Below are 22,961 nucleotides of genomic sequence, written 5' to 3' on the forward strand. Positions count from 1 at the left end.
TTCTCATTTACAACAACACAACGCAAAAACCAAAGAACAAGAAAAATGAGACAAAGAAAGAGACTAAGGCTGTGTGAGAGTTCAAAGGAACACAGAAAAAAAAAAATGAAATGAAAAGGCAAGATAAGATTTTCTTCTGTTAAAAAAAGCCTTGATACGTTCTCCAAAGTTTGTTCTTTTTGTTTCAAGCGTAATGAAGCCCCACCCCAAATTACCCACTCAAAAAAAAAAAAGAAAGAAAAAAAAAAAAGTTGAAATAGACACAGTACTGTAACATTAATTTCTATTTTTGTCACACCCACTGCCCTTACATGGTATCATTGTTCAGTTGTTCAAAACATAGGTTCCTTAAAAGCAGATCGGATGATTTTGATTAGCATGCATGTAAATTCTTAATTTTTTGGAGTCACTTAGCTTTACCTCGCTGGTAGCCAAGTTCTCTCGCGCACTACTTTGTGTCTTTGGCAGTAGTGACGTTTCATTGTCCACAGTCTTCAAGTTTGCTGAGAGATCCTCCATTACCCAGAGTTCTCTCTTCACTCCGCCCCTTTATGGAGCAAAAAAGTGAGGTCGACTTTTCACCTCCAGTTGACCCTGAAACAAAGATGGCTGCCAGGGTTTCGGCGGAAGGCCAAAAGGTTTTTTTTTTTTTAATTTTTGTTGTAAAAGAATGTGATAATGTGACTAATACTAACCAATCTCAGTTTATCAAGTAGGCTGAAGCCTTTGCCCGTCAAATGAGCCAGTCACGATGAATCCTCCGTCTTGGTTTAGTTTCCATGACGACTTGATCTAGTTTCACTTGTAAGTTACTTTGTTATCTTTTTTTTTCTTGTTGTTATTTTTGCGCCAGGGAAGTCTAGTCATGATTTATTAACATATATATTCATATATTTATATATAATCAATACATATATTAACTTATGTGTATTTTTTTTCTTTTTTTTGCGGCCTGAATTGCTCCCTGCTAAAATCCCACACCGCAATGGTTCACAGTATTAATGTGAATAAAGAATGAAATCAAGAAGATACAGCAACTAAAGAGAGGAGTGGGGTTCAAGGGAGGTTAGGGTGTGTGTGTTGGGGGCTTGTGGGATGGTAGTGCGAGGGCGGGATCATAGGCAGGGCCGAGGGGCAAACTACGCCCCATTTTCATCAGACTGAGGAAGAGTAAAAAATATAAAGTTCACCTTTTAAACGGGCAGTCTGGCCCAGCCCACCACTCCCATAGTTCCACAGCCCAAGACAGACAACCACCAGCCGCCCCCCCCTCCCGACTCCTCTTTCCCCATCCTCCCCCTCAAATCTTTACAAACATGTTCAAAACTTGTTAAACAATGGTAGATGGGAAAATCATGCATGTTTCTTTTTTTATGCATTTTTGTCTGTTTCCTTTTTTTTAAACAGAAACTCAGTGATCATCTGAGGTGCTGTGGAGTGCTCAGAACTTCCCTTCTGCCGCTTACCCCTCCTGTCATCTATCCATTTAAGCACCCTTCTCTTCCTCTTAACATTTCCTTACACCGTGATATGTCTTTTTGCTGCCTCCCCCCAAAATTCCCTCTGATTTTTTTAGTGTCTGAGGTCCCTCTGTCAGTTTCATACAGGTGTGGTGCGTCGGTTGGCGGTGTTGCTGTGGCCGCCTGAGTCTTTCAGGTCCTTCTGGATGCAGTTGTGGACCTGCAGGAAGTTGTGGTCCCTCTCCGTGGAGTTATAGGTGGCTGTTGGGGTGCCCGTTTGGCCCTTGGGCAGTGTGTACATGGACAGCTCGGTGGACGGCAGCGTCCCGAAGGCCTTCAGGCCCACCGGTGATGCCTCGCGGGAGTGCGAGGGATCCGTGGAGCGGGACGAAGAGCGTGAGCGGCGGCGGTAACGGTAGCGGTAGCTGGGGATGCGCGTGATGGCTGCACCTTGGAGGTAGTCGGCGGCCCGCGCCCCCACACGCAGCTCCCGGTGGCGGTCAATAAACATGTGCACGGCCAGTACACCCACCATTTCGGCCATGATGAAGGAGAGGGCGCCGAAGTAGAAGGACCAGCCGTAGGAGTAGCTGTTCTTCTTGGAGTCACTCTTGGAAGGGTCCCCAGCATTGGCTGATATGTACACAATTATTCCTATGATGTTGCTGAGGCCTGGGACGGGAAAAGAGGGAGGAAGATTAGATCAAAGATAAAATACGGCCAATCTTTTATTCAAATAGGCCCACACACTAAACAACCAAAGTCATCACAGTTAGTATCCTTGGCGGCTAAAAGAAATATAAAGTAAATATGTAAGTTTGGTTTACTGATCATCCACAAAGTGATAGCATTGGTTTTATCAAAGCGCTGTTAATTTTAAAGAGAAAAACTGATTTTAATTAGCGTGAGACACTCATAGACATATTAGGTAATAAACTTCACTTCACACAAAATCACTAAATCACACATCTTCATATATTTTGACTTGTCATAACAGAAAAAGGTGTAATTAATGACATTAAAAATGTATTTACGGGACACTTATATAATATTGAACTGAGCTATCGTTAGAGTTATAAGTTCCACCTGTGGTTTTCCTACTATGACAAGTCAAATGTCTGCTGTGAAAAAGGCCTATTAAAACAGTAAGTAAGGATGTATGTGTGTTTCTTAATTATTTATTTTTTATTAACATCAAACAAGGGATTTTTCATACATCGTCTGTAATTAATTATTGTACTTTTTGTAGTGAGGCCCAACCCCCATATTTCTCGTGAGTCACAAGTATTCACCAGTCAACTTGTTTATATTAAACCATAGTTAGCTACAAAAGCTAAGGTCATTTTTAAGTTAAGCTAGCTCAGGTACACAGTACATGCCACTACCCTCTGAAGTAAATGAAATGACACCGTATTCATCCAGATAACATTCGAGGATAACTTTTAACTTCTGCTTCCAAAAGCAAAACCCAACCACAAACTGTCATTGGCTTACAATCTTACAATCTAACGGTTTCATTTCGCAGATGGTTTTATCCAAAGCAACGTGAGAGTTGATACAACACAAGCAGGGATCTAGTCAGGAGAGAACAACGCGAGTAAGTGTCATAAAGCTAAGTTCGAGTCTGGTAGGACATAGTGCACAGAGACAACGCATAGTCTTTTTTTCTTTCAGTCCATCAAGTATGGAGGAGTTTGCGGGTCTTTAGCCTTTTCTTAAAGATCAGGAGGGACTCTGTGGATCAGATGGAGTTTGGTAACTCGTTCCACCACTGGGGAACTACAGAAGAGAACGATTTAGGGTTGTTGTTGCTGTTGTGGTGGTGATACCTGGCGCCTTTCATTGGGAGAGCGCAGTGAACGGGAGGGAGCTTAGACCTGAATGAGGGAGTTCAGGTAGGCGGGAACTGTTATAGTAGCTGTTTCTGCGTTCTGGATCATCTGCAGAGAGCTTAAAACTGAAGCACCTCTCAAGCGTGTTGGAGTCAAGGAAACTCTTTTTAGGGTCAAACCTTCACCACCTAGAATCTGTCTGGGGGTTCATCTACTGTATGAAATTATATGGAATAAATAATGATTTATTAGTTGGTCTATTTATCAGAAACAATTTTATGTGTCCGATTAATGAAAAAGGTTATTTAAAGATAAAATGACCAAATATTAGCTTCTCAGGTGATGATTTGCTACTTTTCTCCTCTTTGTATCATGTAAGTAAACTTTATTTTGTTGCAGTTGATTAAACAAAAAGTTTTGAAGACATTACTTTAAACTCTGCGAGCATATGACGGCCACTTTGCTGCATTTTTGACAAATCATAAGAAACCCTCTGGCTTTTAAAAAAAAAAATTAATCAATTATGATTAATTGACGCTTTTGTCCATCAAGTCAAGTGGCCAAACAGCAGTCCCTCACAGAGACGATGAAGACGAGCTGATCAATGAGAGTGACGGAGAACCAAAATCTACTTCAAATGATTTAGTAACTTATTAGTTCTGTGTATCAACAGCAGGAACATCAACAGAATTTGTTCTAGTTTACGGACTGCATGTTTGCAAAAGCAGAGATTTCAGCTGTGGCTACTGACAGCCAACAGTCTCTCTCTCTCTCTCTCTCTCTCTCTCTCTCTCTCTCTCTCTCTCTCTCTCTCTCTCTCTCTCTCTCCCCATGTTTCTGTTTTTCCCATTGCTCTCTCTCCCTCTTTGAGATCCAAACTGGGGCAGATTCACCCCTTACATTTCCTCCATGTATTTCTTCTATTCTTTGTGCCAGAATCTCTCTCTCTCTCTCTCTCTCTCTCTCTCTCTCTCTCTCTCTCTCTCTCTCTCTCTGCATCACTGTCGTTCACCCTCCCCAGCCTCTCCTACCTCCGAGGGTGTTCAAATACACATCCTCTGTCAATCTCTCTCATCTGTCTCACCTTTTTCTCTCTCTATGTTTCTCTCTCTTTTTCCCCTCCTCTATTTTAATCCTCTGTTGTTCTTGTCATACACCATCACCGTGGTGTAGCCAGAAATAGGCACATGGACAGACAGGCGGATATATATACGGAAAGACAAATATGCAGATAAACGGTGTATAAAGAGAAAGAAAAGCAGACTGAGGTGAGGTGTGAGGACTGCGAGGGCCTGATTGAGATGGATCAGAGCAGAAGAGTATCAGGGACACCTTATTTTTAGAGTGTAATCCCAGTGGCCTCCTCTTAGCCTAGCAACAGGGCGAGAGAGACAGACACAGACAGTGCGAAAGAGAGAGAGAGAGAGAGAGACAGAACTGCATCTCTCACTTCTGACTTGGAGGGGAACTAGTTATCTAGTGCAGCACAGTAGGCCATGGCCTAGAACCAGAGTACAAACACACACATCCACACACACACACACACAAATAACCCCACAAAAATGCTCTGGCAAAATGGCAACCTGCACTATCTTTTTTTCTCCCTAGTTTCATCCGGAGGCAATTGTTGTACGCTACACGCACGTCACACGCTACGCATCACATCACATCACCTGGTGGTCAGCGAGAGCCACCGTAGCTTTGGCTGCTTACAAAACAGGACATTTTTCCTCTTCAGCTGCTCCACAATGCAGATATTCGTGTCTGTTTCTGATTTTTCCGATACCGTGCCGTCGCCTGTGTTTTCTCTTTTCACCTCTTCATTTGTTTCTTCCCTCAGCTCTGCCTCCTCACTCTCTGTATTTTCATTTTCTTTTTTTCCCTGGTGAATAACAATGTGAGGATTTTTTCTTTCTTTCTTGTATAGATAGAATCACCCACATGGCTAAAGAGAGCAGTGAATCAGTGAGTCTCAGAGTCATACATACATAAAAATGTTGTTATCCATTCGTTAGATACGGTGGCCCGGAAGTGCAAAACACAACAACGTGACAAAACGCGACAACATTTTAGAAATGTTCCGACATTTCAGAAAACACAACATTTTGACATCTTGTGTTTTGTTGTTTGTTGTTGTCTTCTGAAAAATGGAGTTTTCTAAAATGTTGCTGTGTTTTCCACTGTAGTTAGACCTCTGAGATTCATTTTTAGATCTCCTCCATCAAAATATAGATTTTTTTTTATCAAATAATTACAGCAAACCATGAGAAAATAGTGAAAATGTAAAAAACAAACAAACAAAAAAAACAGACATACAAGCCAGAAATATTAGCCCCAAGTTGGTGGAGTTTAAGTTGTCCAATATGATGTTAATGAGATTTCTCCCACAACCAATCACTTCATAACTTTCTATACAGCTGACAGTTTGTTCAAAGTTCGTTACATTTCTTAATCAAGTCCCTATACATGGACACCCCCATACTGATTTGTCATTACACTACAGCGGTGACAGATATATACATAGATTCCAAAATATGGTTGATTTTCTCTTACCTGCGGAGACGAAGAGGATGCCGGCGCTGAGGATAATGTTGTGGCGTGACTTGTAGAACTCGCTGGCAGCGATGCACAGCCCCCCCATGAAGAGCAGGATCACACTCAGGATGGGGAAGATACTGGAGGCTCGTACCGCGCCTGGACACAAACACACACACACATACACACAAACACACACACACACAGAGGCAAAACTGTCATTGCCGTAATTGTTAGGATTGACACAGATGCTAAAGGTATTATTATCTTTATATTATTATATAACAGATAGATCGATAGATAGAGAAAAGTCTCCATGTTTCCATCGGGGCTGTTGAGGTGATATCTTGTCTTCTCAAACCCAGAAGAGAAACAATAAAAGAAAAAGAAAGTTTTGAAAAGTATCATTTTTGTTGCTTCTTGTTTCAGTTTGATGGCTAAATCTCACGACTCAGATGTAAAAGCTTCTTCCTAAAGCTACTTGAACACCTCAATAACTATGTAACAATGCTATCACTATCAAAAATTGGGAGTTTGAATATGAAATAAATGGACACTAATGGACAACAACAAGCAACTAGCTACTTTCAAAAAACTTTTCTGCCTCTTCTCTTCGTTTTTCTATCTGTGGTGCAGATCTCTCCTCTACTGGGCAGCATCTCCCTCTATCAGACCCTTCTCCATCGCTCTATCGCTCCATCTCTGTAACTCTCCGTCTCTTTCTCTCTCCTATCAGTTTGTCCATCAGCTGTCTGTCTGTTTGCCCTCTGCGTGGCTGATTTGCTGATTGGCCTCGGGGGTTGTCATGGCACTGGCGTGGTCACAGAGCTCGATGTAGTATCCGAGGCGGCCAATGTCACATTCCACAACTTTTGGTGATTTTTTTTTAATGCTGTTACAGCGACTGACTGACTGACTGACTGGGAATGAGAGATGCTCTGCTAAACACGGTGCAAAACACAACGTTAGAGATCTTTTATGTAATTATGAGAAGTGTAAGCAAAGAAAAAGACCTGCAATAGTAAGCAGAATGTTGACTGCACTTCATTTAACAGCCACAGATGTCACTAACGAGGGAATTTCTGATGCCTTCATACAGCACCTTTAAATCTGGCAAAACTGTTGGCTGGTTTCCTGTCTGATTGTATTTATGTTTCTGGCCCTGTCAAACTTTGCTGCAGCACTGTACAATACTATCCTATCCAATAGAAATGTTGGTGAAAACTAGAAAAATAAGATTAAATTATAATAAAGAAAGCTAGCCTCACTAAAGGGCACCTAAAAATGGCTGTTGAAGGAAGAAAGAACATATCTCATCCTTGGTGTTTTTCTACTGATGACGACATCCCATCTGCTTTTCACTCATTCTCTTGATTTTCTTTTTTCTTACTTTCTTCCCTTCATCCCCATATCGCTCTCTCTCCCCGGTAAAGCTGTACTGGGATGGTTCCATTCACTGAAGCAGATCAAATATTAAGGTGACCTCAGAGTTGGCATTGCACCAAGCTTCCCCCCCCTCCCCTCCTTCTCCTACTCCTCCTCCTCCTCCTCCATCCTATTTGTTTTAACCCCATCTCCTCTTCTTCATTGACGTGCTGTCAGGGCAAATTGTCTTCAAGGTGGAAAGCTTCTCATACCAGGCACATACTGTACACACACACAGACGCACACATCTTTTTTTTTTCCAGAGTAAGCGGAAATGCCTCCTGTCACACGCACATACACCTGTACTACACTTGATTTATCACTCACTAGAGGTGAACACACTGCTGGCTGAGATTCTCTTTTATATTGAGAGAGACACACAGAGAGCCCATACTGCCGTGGACAGCACATAATTTATGGCAGTAAGGTTGTATTTTGTAATCAGATTTTTATTGACTGTTTGCTAACCCCCCCACCTGCCTTATAGTTATTGTTGCTACACCTGTCACGCTTAGCATTCTAGCACATAACACTGTACTGGCGTATTTGACACTCGAAATTCATAGTAAATTTTATTTTCTACGCTAAGGGTGAGGCTCTTGGGATTATAGTTTTATTCTGTCAGCTGGTAGTTGGTCAGTAAATACAATTTTGGTCCAGACTAAAGTATCTCAGCAACTTTTAGATAAAGTGCCATGAAAATTTGTACAGACATTCATGGTCTTCAGACGATGTATCCGACTGACTCTGGTGATCCTCTGACTTTTCTTCCTGCACCACTGTGAGGTTTACATTTGCATTTTTTAGTAAAATGTCTCAATAACTATTGGATGGATTGCCATCAAATTTGGTACTGACTTTTATATTAATAACTTTAATAAGTTAGAATTCTAATAATTAAACTAACGACATTTCCATCAGCCTCAGCTGTATTTTGTTTCTAGTGCTGATTAGCAAATGTTAGCATGCTAACACACTAAACTAAGATGGTGAACATCTACCGGCTAAACATCAAAATGAGACCATGTTAGCATGTAGACGTCACTGTTTCGCTCAGTACAGCCTCACCTGGTCTTTGTCTTGTTTGAACATTGTGTCCCTGACTACAGAGAGAAGCAGACTTCTCATTTAACATCTGATTTTGTCGACTGAACTGAGAACTGACGCTGATGGAATTTATTAGCAGTAGCTCGCTAGATAGTCACTGTAACATTAAATGTGTGAGTTGGTTGAGAGCTCCATCGTCAGAGAAATGTTTCATGATGTTTGGTAATGTTGAGGATAAAGCTCTTCTGAAAAGACATGGAGGTTAGCGGAGCTTGTGGGTTCTGCTCTTGAGGTAAGAGAACCTAATTATCATTAGCATATCAAAATGAGTTGTAGTTTTTTGTATGCAAACAAAAATCATTGTTAAACTTTAAGATCACAAAAGGCTTTAATTTCTAATGTCAAGTGCTGTTGTAGATGCTCATTTATGTTAGAATAGTAAAGCCCAGGAACATGTTTCACTCTTTCAAAGAGGTCGATGAAAGATATGCTCAATGAGAGATTGCATTGAGTTACAGAAGCTAAAAGCAAATAGCCTGGATGTCAGGACTTTCAATAAAGAGCGATACAAATACAGGACAAAACAAAAACAGTAACTGTAGTGGGAAGCTGAAATTGACAAAATACAGGGGGATAAAGTGATAAAAGGGAAAATGAAAATAAAAGAATAGGAAAGAAGAAGAAATGAAAGCAGAAGAGGTAAAAGAAGACGAGACAAAAGGAGACTGCGGGCCTTCACTTCTCTGTGAAGCTGCTTTGCCTCGAGCGGTCTCTCTCTCTCTCTCTCTTTTTTTCTCTCTCCGTTCTTCTCCGCACTTGCGCTTTAAGCAGAAGGCAGAGAGTTTAAAAAGAAGAATTTTTAACCAAATGCGCTGGCCTCCAGGCACACCCTGCCACCGAGCACATCAAGGCACAGAGACAGAGAGACTGAGAGAGGTGAGTTGAGAGTGAATCAGCTTTAGCAGCAGCGGCGGCGGCAGTGCGAGGAGACGTCTTTTCACTTTTCTTTGTGGAGGATGCTTGACGCTGCCATGGGGATTGAACCTCTGACTTCTTGCTTGTGGGATGATCTCTGTAAACTTCAGGCCACCCTGCCTCATGACATAGCCGCTGGGAAGTGGGGCTGCTGAGGGTACTGCAGCACCCCCACTCCAAGGTGGCTAAGGTATATTTGTGTTGGTGCAAGATTTTTTTTTTTTTTTTTCTGTTGCGTTACACAACCAACCTCTGGTCCCTGTCACCTGTGATATCTTTTTTCTTTTTGAATTATTGCGAGAAGCACGAACTATCCAGGCGTTTCCTATAATATTGTTTATAGTGTTTGTCAGTAAATGCAGTTTTACACCAACAGCAGCACGTTAAAAGTGTGGTATTGTCATGAGTGGTGACTCTTGATGACTACAGTTTATAATATATAACTATGTCATTATCATGTCATGTTGTTTGGTGCCCTCAAGATGCAATTTACAGTGTTTTCAGGATCATATTCTGCATTTTGTTTTGTTTATTTTTTTGCTGATGGTGTGTACGTAGCAATAAGGTTTGTATAATATTCTAATAATCTTTTTATTCAAGCAAAGATTCAGCCATTCCAACATTTCACAATCATCTGCCGTACAGAGCGTAGTTATTGCAACAATAAATCAACAGTTCTTTCTGTCTTTCCCTGTTGTGAAACGCTGACCGCCATCGCCAGAAGTCTCTACAAATCTCTAATTAAATCAAAGCCGCAGTTCTGTATCATAAAGAGCCTTGATTGGCTGCTTGTTGTCCTCTATTCAAAGCCTAAACATCTCCGCTGCTTCCTCTCAAACACTAGAGATGTGTTTGAGCCACCAAAAAGGCGCAGTGGTTAACAATAAACCAAATTAATTGGATGCTTATAAGCCCACAAAATCAAACATATTATACCTGGATAAAATATGTGAAGGTATTGATCTTGCTCTGGATGAAAGGATAGAACTATTTATGCTTGGGGACTATAATGTTAACTGGAAAAATAATCACTCTGATGGGAACAAGAGTAAGTTTACTCAATATATAGAGAGTTGTAATTTATTTCAAATGGTACAGGATAGCACAAGGTCCTCAAAAAACAAATTCGGGCATAGAACTAAAAGTATTATTGATCTGATGTTCTGCAATGCTCCTAATAAATCCTCAAATGCTAAATCTGCCCTGTTATCTTGGACAGATCATAATATTATGTGCATTACTAAATACACCAAAGTGCCCAACATACCTCCTAGAGTTTAGAGCTTAGAGTTTTAAAAATTTTTTAACTTGGATGACTACCAGAGAGATTTGGCCGCTGGTCCATCCCACATCCCACAAGGGAGTTGCCTCAGACCACTGTTGTTTATTATATACACAAATGATCTTTCCTTAGTGTTAGCCAACTCAAATGCACATATGTTTGCTGCAGTAGCAGATTCACAAAGTCAGTTGCATGAATATTTATCAAATGATTTTAAATGTGTCATCAGATGGATGGAAAACGTTAAATTGGTATTAAATGTAAATCAAACAAAAAATATGATTATATGTACTAAAAGAAAGAGGGAGAAATTGAAGCCGTGGTACTTAACATATGGCAGCGTTCAAATTAAAGAGGTTACAGATGTCAAATGATTGGTAGTTAAAATACAAAATAATCTCTCATGGATCTTTCTAAAAGAGTGATGAAAACGGCAGAAATGGTTGGACAAATTGCAAAAGACATTCTCAAGGTAATATCTCATAGTCTAATCTACAGTCACATTAATTATTGCTGTGCAAAGTGTGGGGCAATGCAGCTCAGAGAGATATGAGGAGTCTGCAGATCACACTAAACAAGGAAGCAAGGCTGGTCTTCAGGTGTGGGTTTGAAAAAGGAGTGAACTATATATCATAATGGGATGGTGTACAATAATTCAGGTTTAAAATGCCAGTTAGTATTAAGGACAAACTGTTATTAGTATGTGATAAACATCATTATGTACTACCAAAAATGGATTGTGGATCGCAAGATTTTTAAGATTCAAATGTAGTTATCATCACACTGTTGTATTGCATTGTCAGTAGGTTTGTAATCTATTAGTATTATAGGTGAACATATGTTGTTGAATATGTGTATATGTGTAGGTACATACTGTGTATGTGCCAATGTATGTATGTTATATGTGTGTCCATATGTATGTGTGTATATGAAACATGTGTGTCAACAATTATGTGTTGAATTATTTATGAATTATTGTATTCTTAAATGTTTTTCATGTGGCTGGTGGAAGAACAGCCAAAAGAGATCCAAATCAAATCAAATCAAATCAAATCAATGGCACAGTGATGTAACTATGCTTCAGTTAGGCTGTGGAGTGTGTGTGTTTTTGTAGTTTAACAAGACCAACACAGTGGCGACTCATCTCTAGAAGAATAATTAATTAATGATAAATCAATTATTCAGCAGATTATCACTTGCCATATGTATTTTATGGGCCAAACCAATTAGTCGGGTGTCGGTGTCCCAAGAAATTACAGTGATCACTTCTCATCCACTGTATTATATTAAATTGTCAGACTGACATCTTTCAAGTCAAAACAATTACAGTTACAGTAATGTGATTAATGACATTGTTGTTCAGTTGCATTAAAAGATAGTCATGAAATTTGAAAGCAACAAGCGAGCATTACTAGCAGGGGGGATCAAGGTTGAATATCTGCATCCATCAATCTATCAAGCTCCAGCTCCAGCTCAGGAGATGGAAACCTGTTCCATCAACGGGGCAGCCAGGCAGCACAGCCTGACGAGACAGGCGGGGCTCCACCCTACAGGCGCTTCAATCAGTTTTGGTGGACTTCAGTCAATTTTACCATCTGTGGGGAACTGACCAAAGCACCCAGGGAGGACTGGGACCCCAGTGAGGGGGACGAGGAGGGTTCTGGCTGCCAGTCGGAACGGGATGGACCGGGTTTTCTAGTGGCGATGAGGGTGTAGTGGGAGAGGATCATTAGTTTACTGATGCTATTTTAAAAGCAGGAGTGAGTTAGGAAGGGTGTATATCATTACTGTACATACTGAAACAATTAACCTCGAGGAGGGAGTAGAGAATGGTTATGATAATGACATGGCTGCTAATACAGTATATATCATACATAGAATTAATCATTTGCTGTGTGATGTTTCATTTTACAAATCATGACCTGCTAAATTTGTTGTTAATTTTCCCCCCTGAACAAAGTTAAGCAACTGTGTGTGATATCCTGTCATCCTTGTACCATGTGAGTCACTATGTGCTGCGTACTATGGTTCTGATCAAATATGCAAACACAAGGCAGAGCAGACACACACACACACACACACACACACACTGACAGAGATGCGCAAACATTCTTCTTCTATTCTCCTTCTAAATAAGGATTTCTGTTAATGAAATATGTTAATTTTCTGAAATAAATTCTACTTGTGAACATGTTTTTCAGCCTTACATGGACACATGCACGCACGCACGCACGCACCAAAACTGTCTCTTTACTTCCTCCTACTCTCAAACCTCTCTTTCTTTTCCATTCTCTCTTTTACACTTTCACCCTCCCTACATTTCTCCCACTGCTTGCTTGGTTCTGCTGCAGTGGTGTGTGTGTGTGTGTATGTGTATGTGTGTGTGTGTGTGTGTGTGTGTGTGTGTGTGTGTGTGTGTGTGTGTGTGTCTGGCTGACTTATGGTTTCATTAGCTGCGGCAGAGGAGAGCCTTGTAATTGTGGCTGAATTATAGAGGTGGGGGTGGACACCACCATGGGAGCTCCCCGGGTGAACACACACACTTTAATGTATACACACAAACTACAGTGCAGCAACCCCCATTACTTTGTCACATACACACACACACACACACACGCACACACACACAGCAGCTCAACAAGCTACAAAGTGAACACACTCATCGATCAGCCTACCACCCACGCACTCGCTCACTCTCCTGCTCCAAAGTGGGGTGTTTCCCATACACACTGTACACTACCCACGCAGGAACGATCTGCTCCTTCTCTCTCTTTCTCACACACACACACACACAAACATCTAACTCACACACACATTTCGCCCACGTGGGAGAGCCCAGCAGCAAAGAACGTGGTAGTGGGAACTCGGCAAAACAGCTACAGGGGAAAAAGTATCTGTGTGTGTCTGTGTGTGTTTGTGTGTCCGTGTAAGGCTGACAAACATGTTCACAAGTAGAATTGTTTAGAAAATTAAGATATTTCATTAACAGAAATCCTTATTTAGAAGGAGAATAGAAGAAGAAGAGTGTCTGTGCGTCTGTGTAAGTGTGTACATCTGTGTAAGTGTGTGTGTCTGTGTGTGTTTCTGCATGAGTGTTGTGCACACAGGGAGATGTTTGCGCAGCCTGCCAGTCATTATCATGCCGTATTACTCCTGTAAATCGTGACATGCCTCCATGTCGCAACTCGCCTCCCATAAATAGCCGCTGTGACATCAGCGAGTTGGATGATGTCATCAGTGGTTGACGTCATGTGTCTCCTAGCATCCCGATCCGGAGTATTAGCATTATGTACAAGGATCCAGCAGTCTAATTATAGCAACGGCAAGACTGCGTACCGCATCCACTTCGGAGTGTTCAGAGCAAATCAGGACTCTGTGTGTGTGTGTGTGTGTGTGTGTGTTCTTGTACTTCTATCATTGTAAGGACCAAATTTTAGACCTCAAAACTGAGAAAATCTTCTTCTTCAAAAGGCTGTTTGAGGGTTAAGATGTGGTTTCAGGGTTAAGGTTTGAATTAGGGTCACCCAAGTTTTGAACTTGAGTACAACTTTGAGATCCTTTTTATGCTATTTTATGCTCCTTTACTCTTATACTTTTACTCCATTTTAAAGGGAAATATTGCAGTTTTTTTCCATTAAATTTATTTTATCACCTTTAGTTACTAGTAAATTTGCATATTAAAAATTTACACCAAAACATATAACCCGATTAAGTTAAAATGAGCTTCACCTTGACTGGCCACAATATAATATAATGAGTACATTTGCTTAGATTACCAATGTAATTACTGGAGTAAGATTTTAAATGCAGGACTTTTACTCATAATGAAGTATAGTTTTACTCTATGGAATTGCTACTTTACATTAATTTACAGTAATACATTAAGCCACTTTGAGTGGGATTTAAAAATTTCCTGCTTTGGCGGCCCCAGTGGTAGTATCAAAAAATGACACTGTGGCAGACTGCACCAATCATCACCAACACTGTCTCATTTTTCAACAAAAGTTAGGAAATCAGTATAACTTGGAAAGTATTGTAATAAAAAAAAAGGACACATAGGCCTTTAAATAAAAACTCTGAATGCTCTGTTGCACCACTGATTAGGGTTCGAGTTAGGAATGTATTAGAGATGGTTTTAGGGTCAGGATCTAGGAAAAGCATTGTATCAGTGAGGGTCCTCACAAGTGTAGAGTGTGTGTGTGTGTGTGTGTGTGTGTGTGTGTGTGTGTGTGTATGACTGTGCCTTGTTCAAGCCAGTTAGGGCCAGAGCTGAGCTGTTGGCCATATCTAATCCCATTCAACAGCTCCATGCATGATACGACACACACAGACACTTCACACACTCGCACTCTCTCTCTCTCTCTCTCTCTCTCTCTCTCTCTCTCTCTCTCTCTCTCACACACACACACACACACACTAACACCTACAAAAACACACATTCACGCACTGTGTGTTATATATTTCACACCCTTTCCATCTAACCCTGTATACACACAGCTCCTATACTATCCTAAATGTATTCTGATACACATGCATCCATGCAAACACACACACACGATGGCTTATATGCCCACCCTCAGTCTTAACTATGTATTTTACACTTCACATCATTTAAATTAAACCTAAAACACACATGCTGTAGTTCCTATGCTATCTGAGTCTTACAAAACTCTTTAACATGTCCACAAACACACATTCAAACAGAGATAACCATGCATTACGCTTCACAGTTTAAAACCAAAACACACACTGCCTCTGTTGTACCGTTTCTGTGTAGAAATGTCTATCAAGGGTGGAAATATTATTGTAATTTGAGTTAATTTGTCTTGCAAGTGCAGCGAATGTACAGGAATGGTGACACCAAGAGACAGGCTGTCACCTAAATCTGCGATACAACAAATATCCGCTCAGGTTTCAAGGACAGCAGGAGTTCTTGTGCAATGATAGCGGACAGTGGAAGAGATATGATGGGCAGTAGGCTATACATCAAAAACGGGCTTATGTAGGACACCACGGAGTCTCAATAGACTGAGGTCAATGTTATATTCTTGTATCATCTTTGTTTCTGGGAAAGCTCATGACTTTTGTTTCATGCCATTCCAGCTTCAGTTAAATGAAAGGGGTATACCTATACCTATACCTATATATAGTCTAGATTTTAAGATTGTTGTTTAGGTATTATAGTAATTTATTAGTAAACTTATTAAGAATTCCACATATTGTCTTTTTAAGCTTCAAGACTTTCATTAACATTATTTTTCTTTCTTTCCCATCAACTGTGTGTGTATCGGTTGATCTGGGTGATGAATAGATGCATAAAATTGCCCTTGAATTTAATTGAATTACATTTTGGTGCATTGTTGGTCTGAAAGTATACTTACAATTCTCATACCAACAGTCAATGTTGATGATTGTGATTTACTGAATTGTCCACTATCAACTCTCTATTTGTCAAATGGGTTGAAGAATTATTGTCCACAAATTATGAAATATCTAATATGATATCTACATGAAATCGAGTGTTGATTTGCCACTTTTTGCCTGTTCATGCAATTTGATTTGGATGTAACACTCATAAATGCCCAGTTTGTCTGATGCATATACGTTAATTGTACAAGTAATGCTTAGTTAAATGCAGCTTTCTGCTCCTTGATGCTCCACTGGCCAAAAACTGGAGACAGTGAATGTACTGGATGCTCCCAAATACAAATTAGTCTAACTAGCTGAGAATGTGAGGTAGAGCAGTGAAGTGATTCATTTGTCCAAAATGTTGGACCCGAACTGAAACAGACCGGTAGGAACTTGCCCGAACCTGATGTGCATAAATGAACTGTCAAAAAAGAGAAATTTTTCCAAAAAGGACCCGAGCACAGTCAGACTTGATCCTACGAGACCCAAGGATTATTAGACTTGATCCAAAGGTGGTAGAGAAAACATCTACACTGCAGAGGTATGCAGTCGAAAAGAGAATAAATGTAAAGTCATAAAGCTTATTCCAAAAATAATGTGTTCATATACTTCAAAGACTAATTTAGACCGAAGATAGATAATCATTTTCTAACCAATTTAATATCTATGAATTGCCAACACCCCCCCCCAAAAAAAACAGTATACATAGCTTTTTTTACTTCATAGGTTTTTTCTGACATACCAGCTGATAAGAGCTGATACTGAGACCAATCAAGTCATTTCAGACCTAATTGAGTATAGTCTATAGTAAAACAACACCCTTCCCAACTCGATTAGCCAGTAGTTAGTATAATTTGGACCAGGTCCGACCTAGTCCGACTCAGGTTCGGGGTTGGGTCTTAGTTCCTTAAGACTGAATGAACATGTGAAGACCTCTAATATGAAGCGAGGGCAAGAAGATGCTGTAAAAACAACATAAAGCCTTGACATTCCTTTCCATTCCTCATGTAAAATAGCACTTTAAAAATATGCAACAAATAGAGGGATAATAATCTACAGCATTTACGTTTCAGATGATTTTGCTCCCTGAATTTGATGGGTACACCAGCAGGGTAAACTGTAAGCCCTGTCTTCTATATTATGCTGTAGTGAAAGATTGGGGTGGTGGCTCTGTCCTCTCTCTCTGAGGCTGCGGCTGATAGTACAACTGCTGCAGGAGGAAGGCTGACTGCTCGCCCTTACATAACCACATGTACAAATTCACCCAGAGAGGAGGGTGGGGGTGGGGGCGAGGGGTTGAGACGGCTCAGAGAGCGAGAGACTGAGGGAGAGAGATCGAAAAGACCCTCTGGGAGGACAGAGAGGATAGAAGAGGGAAGAAATGTAAAGAATCCAAAATGAATGATGACTTCGATCTTCTATGTAATATCGGCCTACTACTGTTTTAGTTGTTACAAGTGGTCCAAATGGTAGCGGAGTGTCATGAATTGTGACATTTCTGTCTGTTGCTACAATTGATTGGGATTGAGTCATCATCATTTTTTCACCAAAATTGAAACTTCTTTACATTCAGCCTAATGGTCACATCCACACTTAATAACACAGTGCCAGAAAACGCTGCTGCACTGCTCTCTGTGGTTAGACACTTTCAAGCATGTGGTGTTTCAGCCCAATATCCATACAGATTTTCACCAAATATGGATGATTACACAACTCACAATTGACTTTCCAAAGCCAATGTTCAGAGCCAATGCAGGAAGTAGTGTGCACTTTATGTAACGAGGAGGAGAGTAAGGGTGTGCAGGTCGGGGTGCTAGATGGGGATGGGTGTGTCTGACTTTCATGCAGGAGACCGGAGTTTGCGTCCAATCACAGATCTGCAATTAGCCTTTTTATTAACGCTACACACAATCCTTGCAAAGTGTTGCCTAACCCCAACTATACCTCAACCATCGTTTATTAACAATAACCATGATCCTTCCTTTACCTTTACCCCACTTTAGTTGCTTGCATAGGTATTGTTAAAGATGTTGGAAGTGGACTTAAAAAATGTAACTGGATGTAATCTTCGGTTTTGCAGAATTGAACGATATTGCTATGGCAATAGAGTCGGGAGATGTTGCAGCAAATGTTGCCATCCTGTAAAATCACTGCATTGGTTGTCAACTCAAATGACATGTTATGTTCAATAGCAAAGCAGAAGTAGTGTGACATTGCTATGGAGCTGCAAAAAGCGAATTTTTGCCCTGTCTCACTGGCATGTATTTGACCGCTGGACTGTTTGTGTTTATTTGCCTCAAACAGCCAAAATACCAACTGTACGTCAGCTGTAAGCTAGCTATCAACAGGCCCACCGACCTATTGGAGTGTTTGTGTTCGGCTCAGCTTCTGCCTGAACTTCAGAACTCACCAGAGACTCCCGTTCTTTCTGTTATTTCCCTCCAGTCTCTTTCCTTTCCCCTTTCGTTTCTGTATGTTTATGAAGTAGATTCATAAAGCTCTGGGATACATGTGAATTTTTTTGCGTCTTTCCCTCAATTCGTCCTGCCCCAGGCAATTTGTGTCTAATCATGTCTTTCCACTGATTTTGACACGCCATGTCTATAATTTGCTTTGCCTTCTGTCTGAACACACAGTTAGGGATGAAATTCAGGGTAGATCTTTGGGTGTACAAATTGCCAGATTTCAACTCCTGAAACTGATGTTATCTTCCTGTCTTCTGTCTCCTGCTGATAGTTGATGTTGTTTTTTTTAACCACTAAGATAACCTTAACCTAACCTTAACTACGTAGTTAGTTGCTGAAACTTAACCAGACCTTTACCATTGAGGCAGCATTTTGTGGTGGACCCCTGCCATTGTTCTTGGACTATAAGGAGCCCACTAGTCAACAAACACTGAGTGATACTGTTTCACTTAACATCCATTGCAGTCCTTTTCCTATCATTACCTCAGTTTGCAGACAGTAAACACATGATGATTCAACTTCAAGGAAACAGAAACCTGGAAATTGAAGAGGCAAACACTGAGGCTCATAGGGGGTTAGATAAGAACAATGGTTTCCCCTCTCTAAGCCCGTGAGCAAGGCACTCAGAAACCAACTAGTCCAGTAGATCTGCTCAGCTGCCAAAAGCAGGAGTCTGCGGTTGTATTGGGAAGCTTCCAGGTAGGAATGTGTATGATAATGAGGATGTGAAGCAGGAAGATCTTGTCAAGATAATCAAATGTTGCATAATTTCCATCTGTCAGCATGTGTCATCATCCACACTTTACATTGTCATTTTTAGTAATTTAGCTGACAATGTTATTCAGACTGACATCAGTAGAATAAGCTTTGATTACCATATCACTGATGATTACAGTAAACCAAAAGCAGACAGTGCAAAAGTCAGTTTGTCACTGCATTTAATTATGTAATTATGTAATCTTGCAATCCATTAAAGTGGTGCACAAGAAACAAACAGAATGAGTAGAGAAGGAATTGTACAAATGGTCGTGGCCACATACAAAGAAAAATATTCAAATACATACAGCATGTAGCTATTCACCAACCCCAGCTGAAACTGACTTTTTTGGCTACATAGCTAAATTAACAAGCCACATCATAACTTTGTACATGTACAAAACAAGTGCCACTTGTTTGTACATGCATTTATGACTTTTAAAGGATAAGGCTGTATATTTTCTTTCGTCAACAAATCCCCTGAAAAAAACAAACAACTATACCAACTGATCACTGATATCACTGATATAGCGTATTCCTCTATGCCATAGACGTCTTGGTCCTCAAAAACTATTGAACACACTGTTGCACTGTGGGCATTGTAGTCTATTTTGAATCAATCCTGCACACACATTCCTGGTACAGTAAATACTCACGAGCACACTTAATGCGTATTAATCTGCTGCTGAAAATCATCCCCAACAAAAGCACTATTTACTCATGTATGAATAGTATTTGCAAAGAATTACAGGGCTTATATCTTTTTTTCTTTTTAATAAATAAAACTGTGTTGTGACTCGTTATTTACGATTTATGTCTTCAGTAGAAATGACTGAACTTGGGGCTGAGGGCCACATGTAGGGTAGCTACAGTAGGTTTCCATTCAAATTTAGTGCAAATTGTAACTGAATTCCCAGACTATTGGCAAAAGAAAATTCAAATGAATGCGTGTTTCCATCCACTGCTGTTTTGCGAATATTTGGAGATAAACAGCTGGTGGCGCTATTTTTGAGTCAGGGCCATTAAAACATGTCAGAAGGAGAGGGCACAATGAAATGATGTAATTAAAAGAGTGCCAGTCATTTCTCAGACATTGAACCATAAAAAAAAATGTAGAAAAGATGATGGACATATGACATCTGTTTGTTTCATTAAGTTTAATGGAGTTTACAGTCTCTTCATCGCTCCACACAGATCTGATGTTTCATCATGATCAGCTGTTATTTTTCATCTCTTCAGTGGAGTGAAAAATGCAAATTTTCGCTGTTTCTGCTCAGGCTTTTTATGCACAGATTGAAAAGATGAATAAAAAATGATGAATGGAAACCTACTGTTTGTTTGGGTATTTTCATGGGTTTTGTTGACAGTAAAAAAATATATAGAATAATGCCGACTTTATCCTTAAAGAAAAGAGATGATCAGGAGCTCCCAGCTGGATACATACAAAGTGGATGTAAAACAGGAAAAAGTAGAATAGAATAGTTTTTTATTTGGTATTTTTAAAGTCTCAATGCAGTTGTCCCTATTGAATTTGCATGTGTATCAGTCATCTGTTATCATCAGACCATAGCTTGAGAAAAATATTTATTCTAATGATGGAAAGTATAAAAGACGGAGTGACAGCTGAAACAGCAGTTGCCCAAATCCACCTACTGATGACACTAAAATCTGTAGCAACAATGTTCACGTCACACAGTTACTTATACAAACACACGAGTGCACTTATATTTCAAATGGCTGCCATGGTGACGCACAGGTGGAAAAGAAGAAATCAGCAGGATCACTGGTTCATCTGAACAAAATACAAAAAATTCAAAAAGGAATAGCAGCTTCCATCTTTTACTGAAAAACTGGCAACTGCTGTTGTGTGGCCACAAGGGTGTAAAGGATACCAGTGCACCAATCGATCAATATTTTATCTCTGTACGAGGATTATTTATCTGGATGGGTACATTTTTGGCACTGATGCCACCTCTATCTCTACCCAACAAGTGACTCTACAAATACTGTTCTTAGTTAAGGACATCTACTGTGGAAATCTTTGCACCTCAGTCATAAAACCTAAACAACTGCAGCAACTAATTCACAGAAACAATTTACAAACTCTAGTCTCTGGTGAATCCTTTTCTTAAACCAAACTAGCTTCAGAAACTTCCTGCAAAATATTCCAAGTTGACCTGACGCAAACTTTCGTTCGCTCTCTGTCCTGTTCCCCATCATCCCCCGCTCCACCCCACGGCCTCCATCCACCAGCTGTCAGACAGGCGTGCAGGTGGAGACGGACAGACAGATGGGTGGAAAGCAAGAGGGAGGAGGAGGCAAGGGATGGACGGAAGGAAGAAGGAGAGGGAGAGGTGTGACCCACATAGCAGAGCCTGGATTATTTATAGAAGAAAGTGTCCTAATTGGCGAGCCGCTGGGAGAGCGACAGCACTGCACTGGTACCCTACTCCTTGTCCTTCACCTCCACAACCCTCCCTCCTCCTCGTCCTTTGCCATCTCCTGCTACCTCCACCTCCCCTCCTTTATCTTCTGGTCTTTTTTGTTCTCTCCCCAATTTACCTTTCCTCCATCCTCTTTCACATTCCTGACATCCTCTTCATCCTCTGACCTCAACCTTGTATGCTTCCTTGTATCTTCTGAGTGTCAAACTCTACTCCAGTTTGGCCTCCTCTTAGTCTTTGCCTTCTTTCTTCCTCTTTCTCTTCCACCTCCAACTTTTCACTACATCCTCTTCTCCCCTCTCATTCTGACGTTTGTCCTCATTGGTCAAGGTTGCTTTCCCCCTCAGTCCCATCTTTCCTTTCTCATTCCTTCTTATTTCAAGCTTTCAGTGTGATTCCCTCAGGGGGTCAGGTGACAGAGTTGAAGCTGACATATTGTTGGGCAGGTGTAACCACTTACACTCCAATGATCCTCCTAAATGTTCTCTTCAAGGTTAGAAATAACTTTTCCCAGAGTATGACAATACTTCTGCTGTTTTTACTTTCTTTCTACACCTCACCAAAACTCTATCAATGTCTATTAATGTAAATCCTATTTCAATGGAATTCATCATTCAGTAATAGTGGTATATTTGGAAATCTTAAGTAACTGACCACACAAACCAGAGTATAGCTGACATTCTGTAGGTTTTGACCTGCAAAAAATCCACCTAAAACCTTAGTTTATTCCTAAAATGAGTATGATCATTTGGCAATACTCTCCATGGAAGATCTCTTTTAAAAAATCAACTGAGAAACAACTTAAAAGTGTCAAAACTACTTCGTAGATGCATCCGAGGCATGTTGGACTATAGAAAAAAATACATGCGGGAAATGTGAATGGATTGGTTAATTGAAGGAAAGAGAGACTCACGTAGGAAGTACTCGGAAGCATCCGCCTCATAGTCAGCGTCCTCGGGGAAGTGATCTATCTGCTTACACATGCCTTTAAAAGAACCTGTGTGAGAAAGAAAGGAGGGAATAAAGAGAAAGAAAGATGATGGACAGGTAGGGGGGAAAGCAGGGAGAAGGAAAAGAAAGAATTATAAATACACTCAAAAGTCAAAGAAGTCAAATTTGCACAGTTTCGACCTAAACAGTCGTAGCTATGACTGAAGAAAATGAGCAGTTTAAAGTGTGTGTGTGTGTGTTTCAAATGTCTATACATCACTTTCATTGCTGTAAAATAAGATAAAAGAAGGAGAGAGAAAGGAAAGAAGGTGAGCGCGAAAGAGGAGACGAAGGTTAGATGCAACTTTTGAGACAAAGAAAACAAGGAGAGGAAGAGAGAG

At 40.4% G+C, this 22,961-nt stretch overlaps 1 protein-coding gene across 2 annotated transcripts; it reads right to left on the reverse strand.

Annotated features, from left to right (window-relative positions):
• Positions 1-670: 670 nt before the first annotated feature.
• LOC137180140 (voltage-dependent calcium channel gamma-2 subunit-like) lies at positions 671-22,710 on the reverse strand. Of its 2 annotated transcripts, none has more exons than XM_067585398.1 (3): positions 22,544-22,710; positions 5,846-5,986; positions 671-2,132 (listed from the first exon to the last, which is right to left on the reverse strand). In XM_067585398.1, exons 1-3 carry the CDS (start codon positions 22,611-22,613, stop codon positions 1,600-1,602), a joined length of 744 nt encoding a protein of 247 aa, XP_067441499.1. In that variant the 5' UTR covers positions 22,614-22,710; the 3' UTR covers positions 671-1,599. The 2 variants fall into 2 exon arrangements, with proteins under 2 accessions (XP_067441499.1, XP_067441500.1); XM_067585399.1 differs by lacking the exon at positions 22,544-22,710 and adding an exon at positions 8,321-9,976.
• Between the last annotated feature and the right edge of the window lie 251 nt (positions 22,711-22,961).

This window comes from Thunnus thynnus, chromosome 3 (assembly GCF_963924715.1).
Source record: "Thunnus thynnus chromosome 3, fThuThy2.1, whole genome shotgun sequence".
Classification (NCBI taxonomy): Eukaryota; Metazoa; Chordata; class Actinopteri; order Scombriformes; family Scombridae; genus Thunnus; species Thunnus thynnus.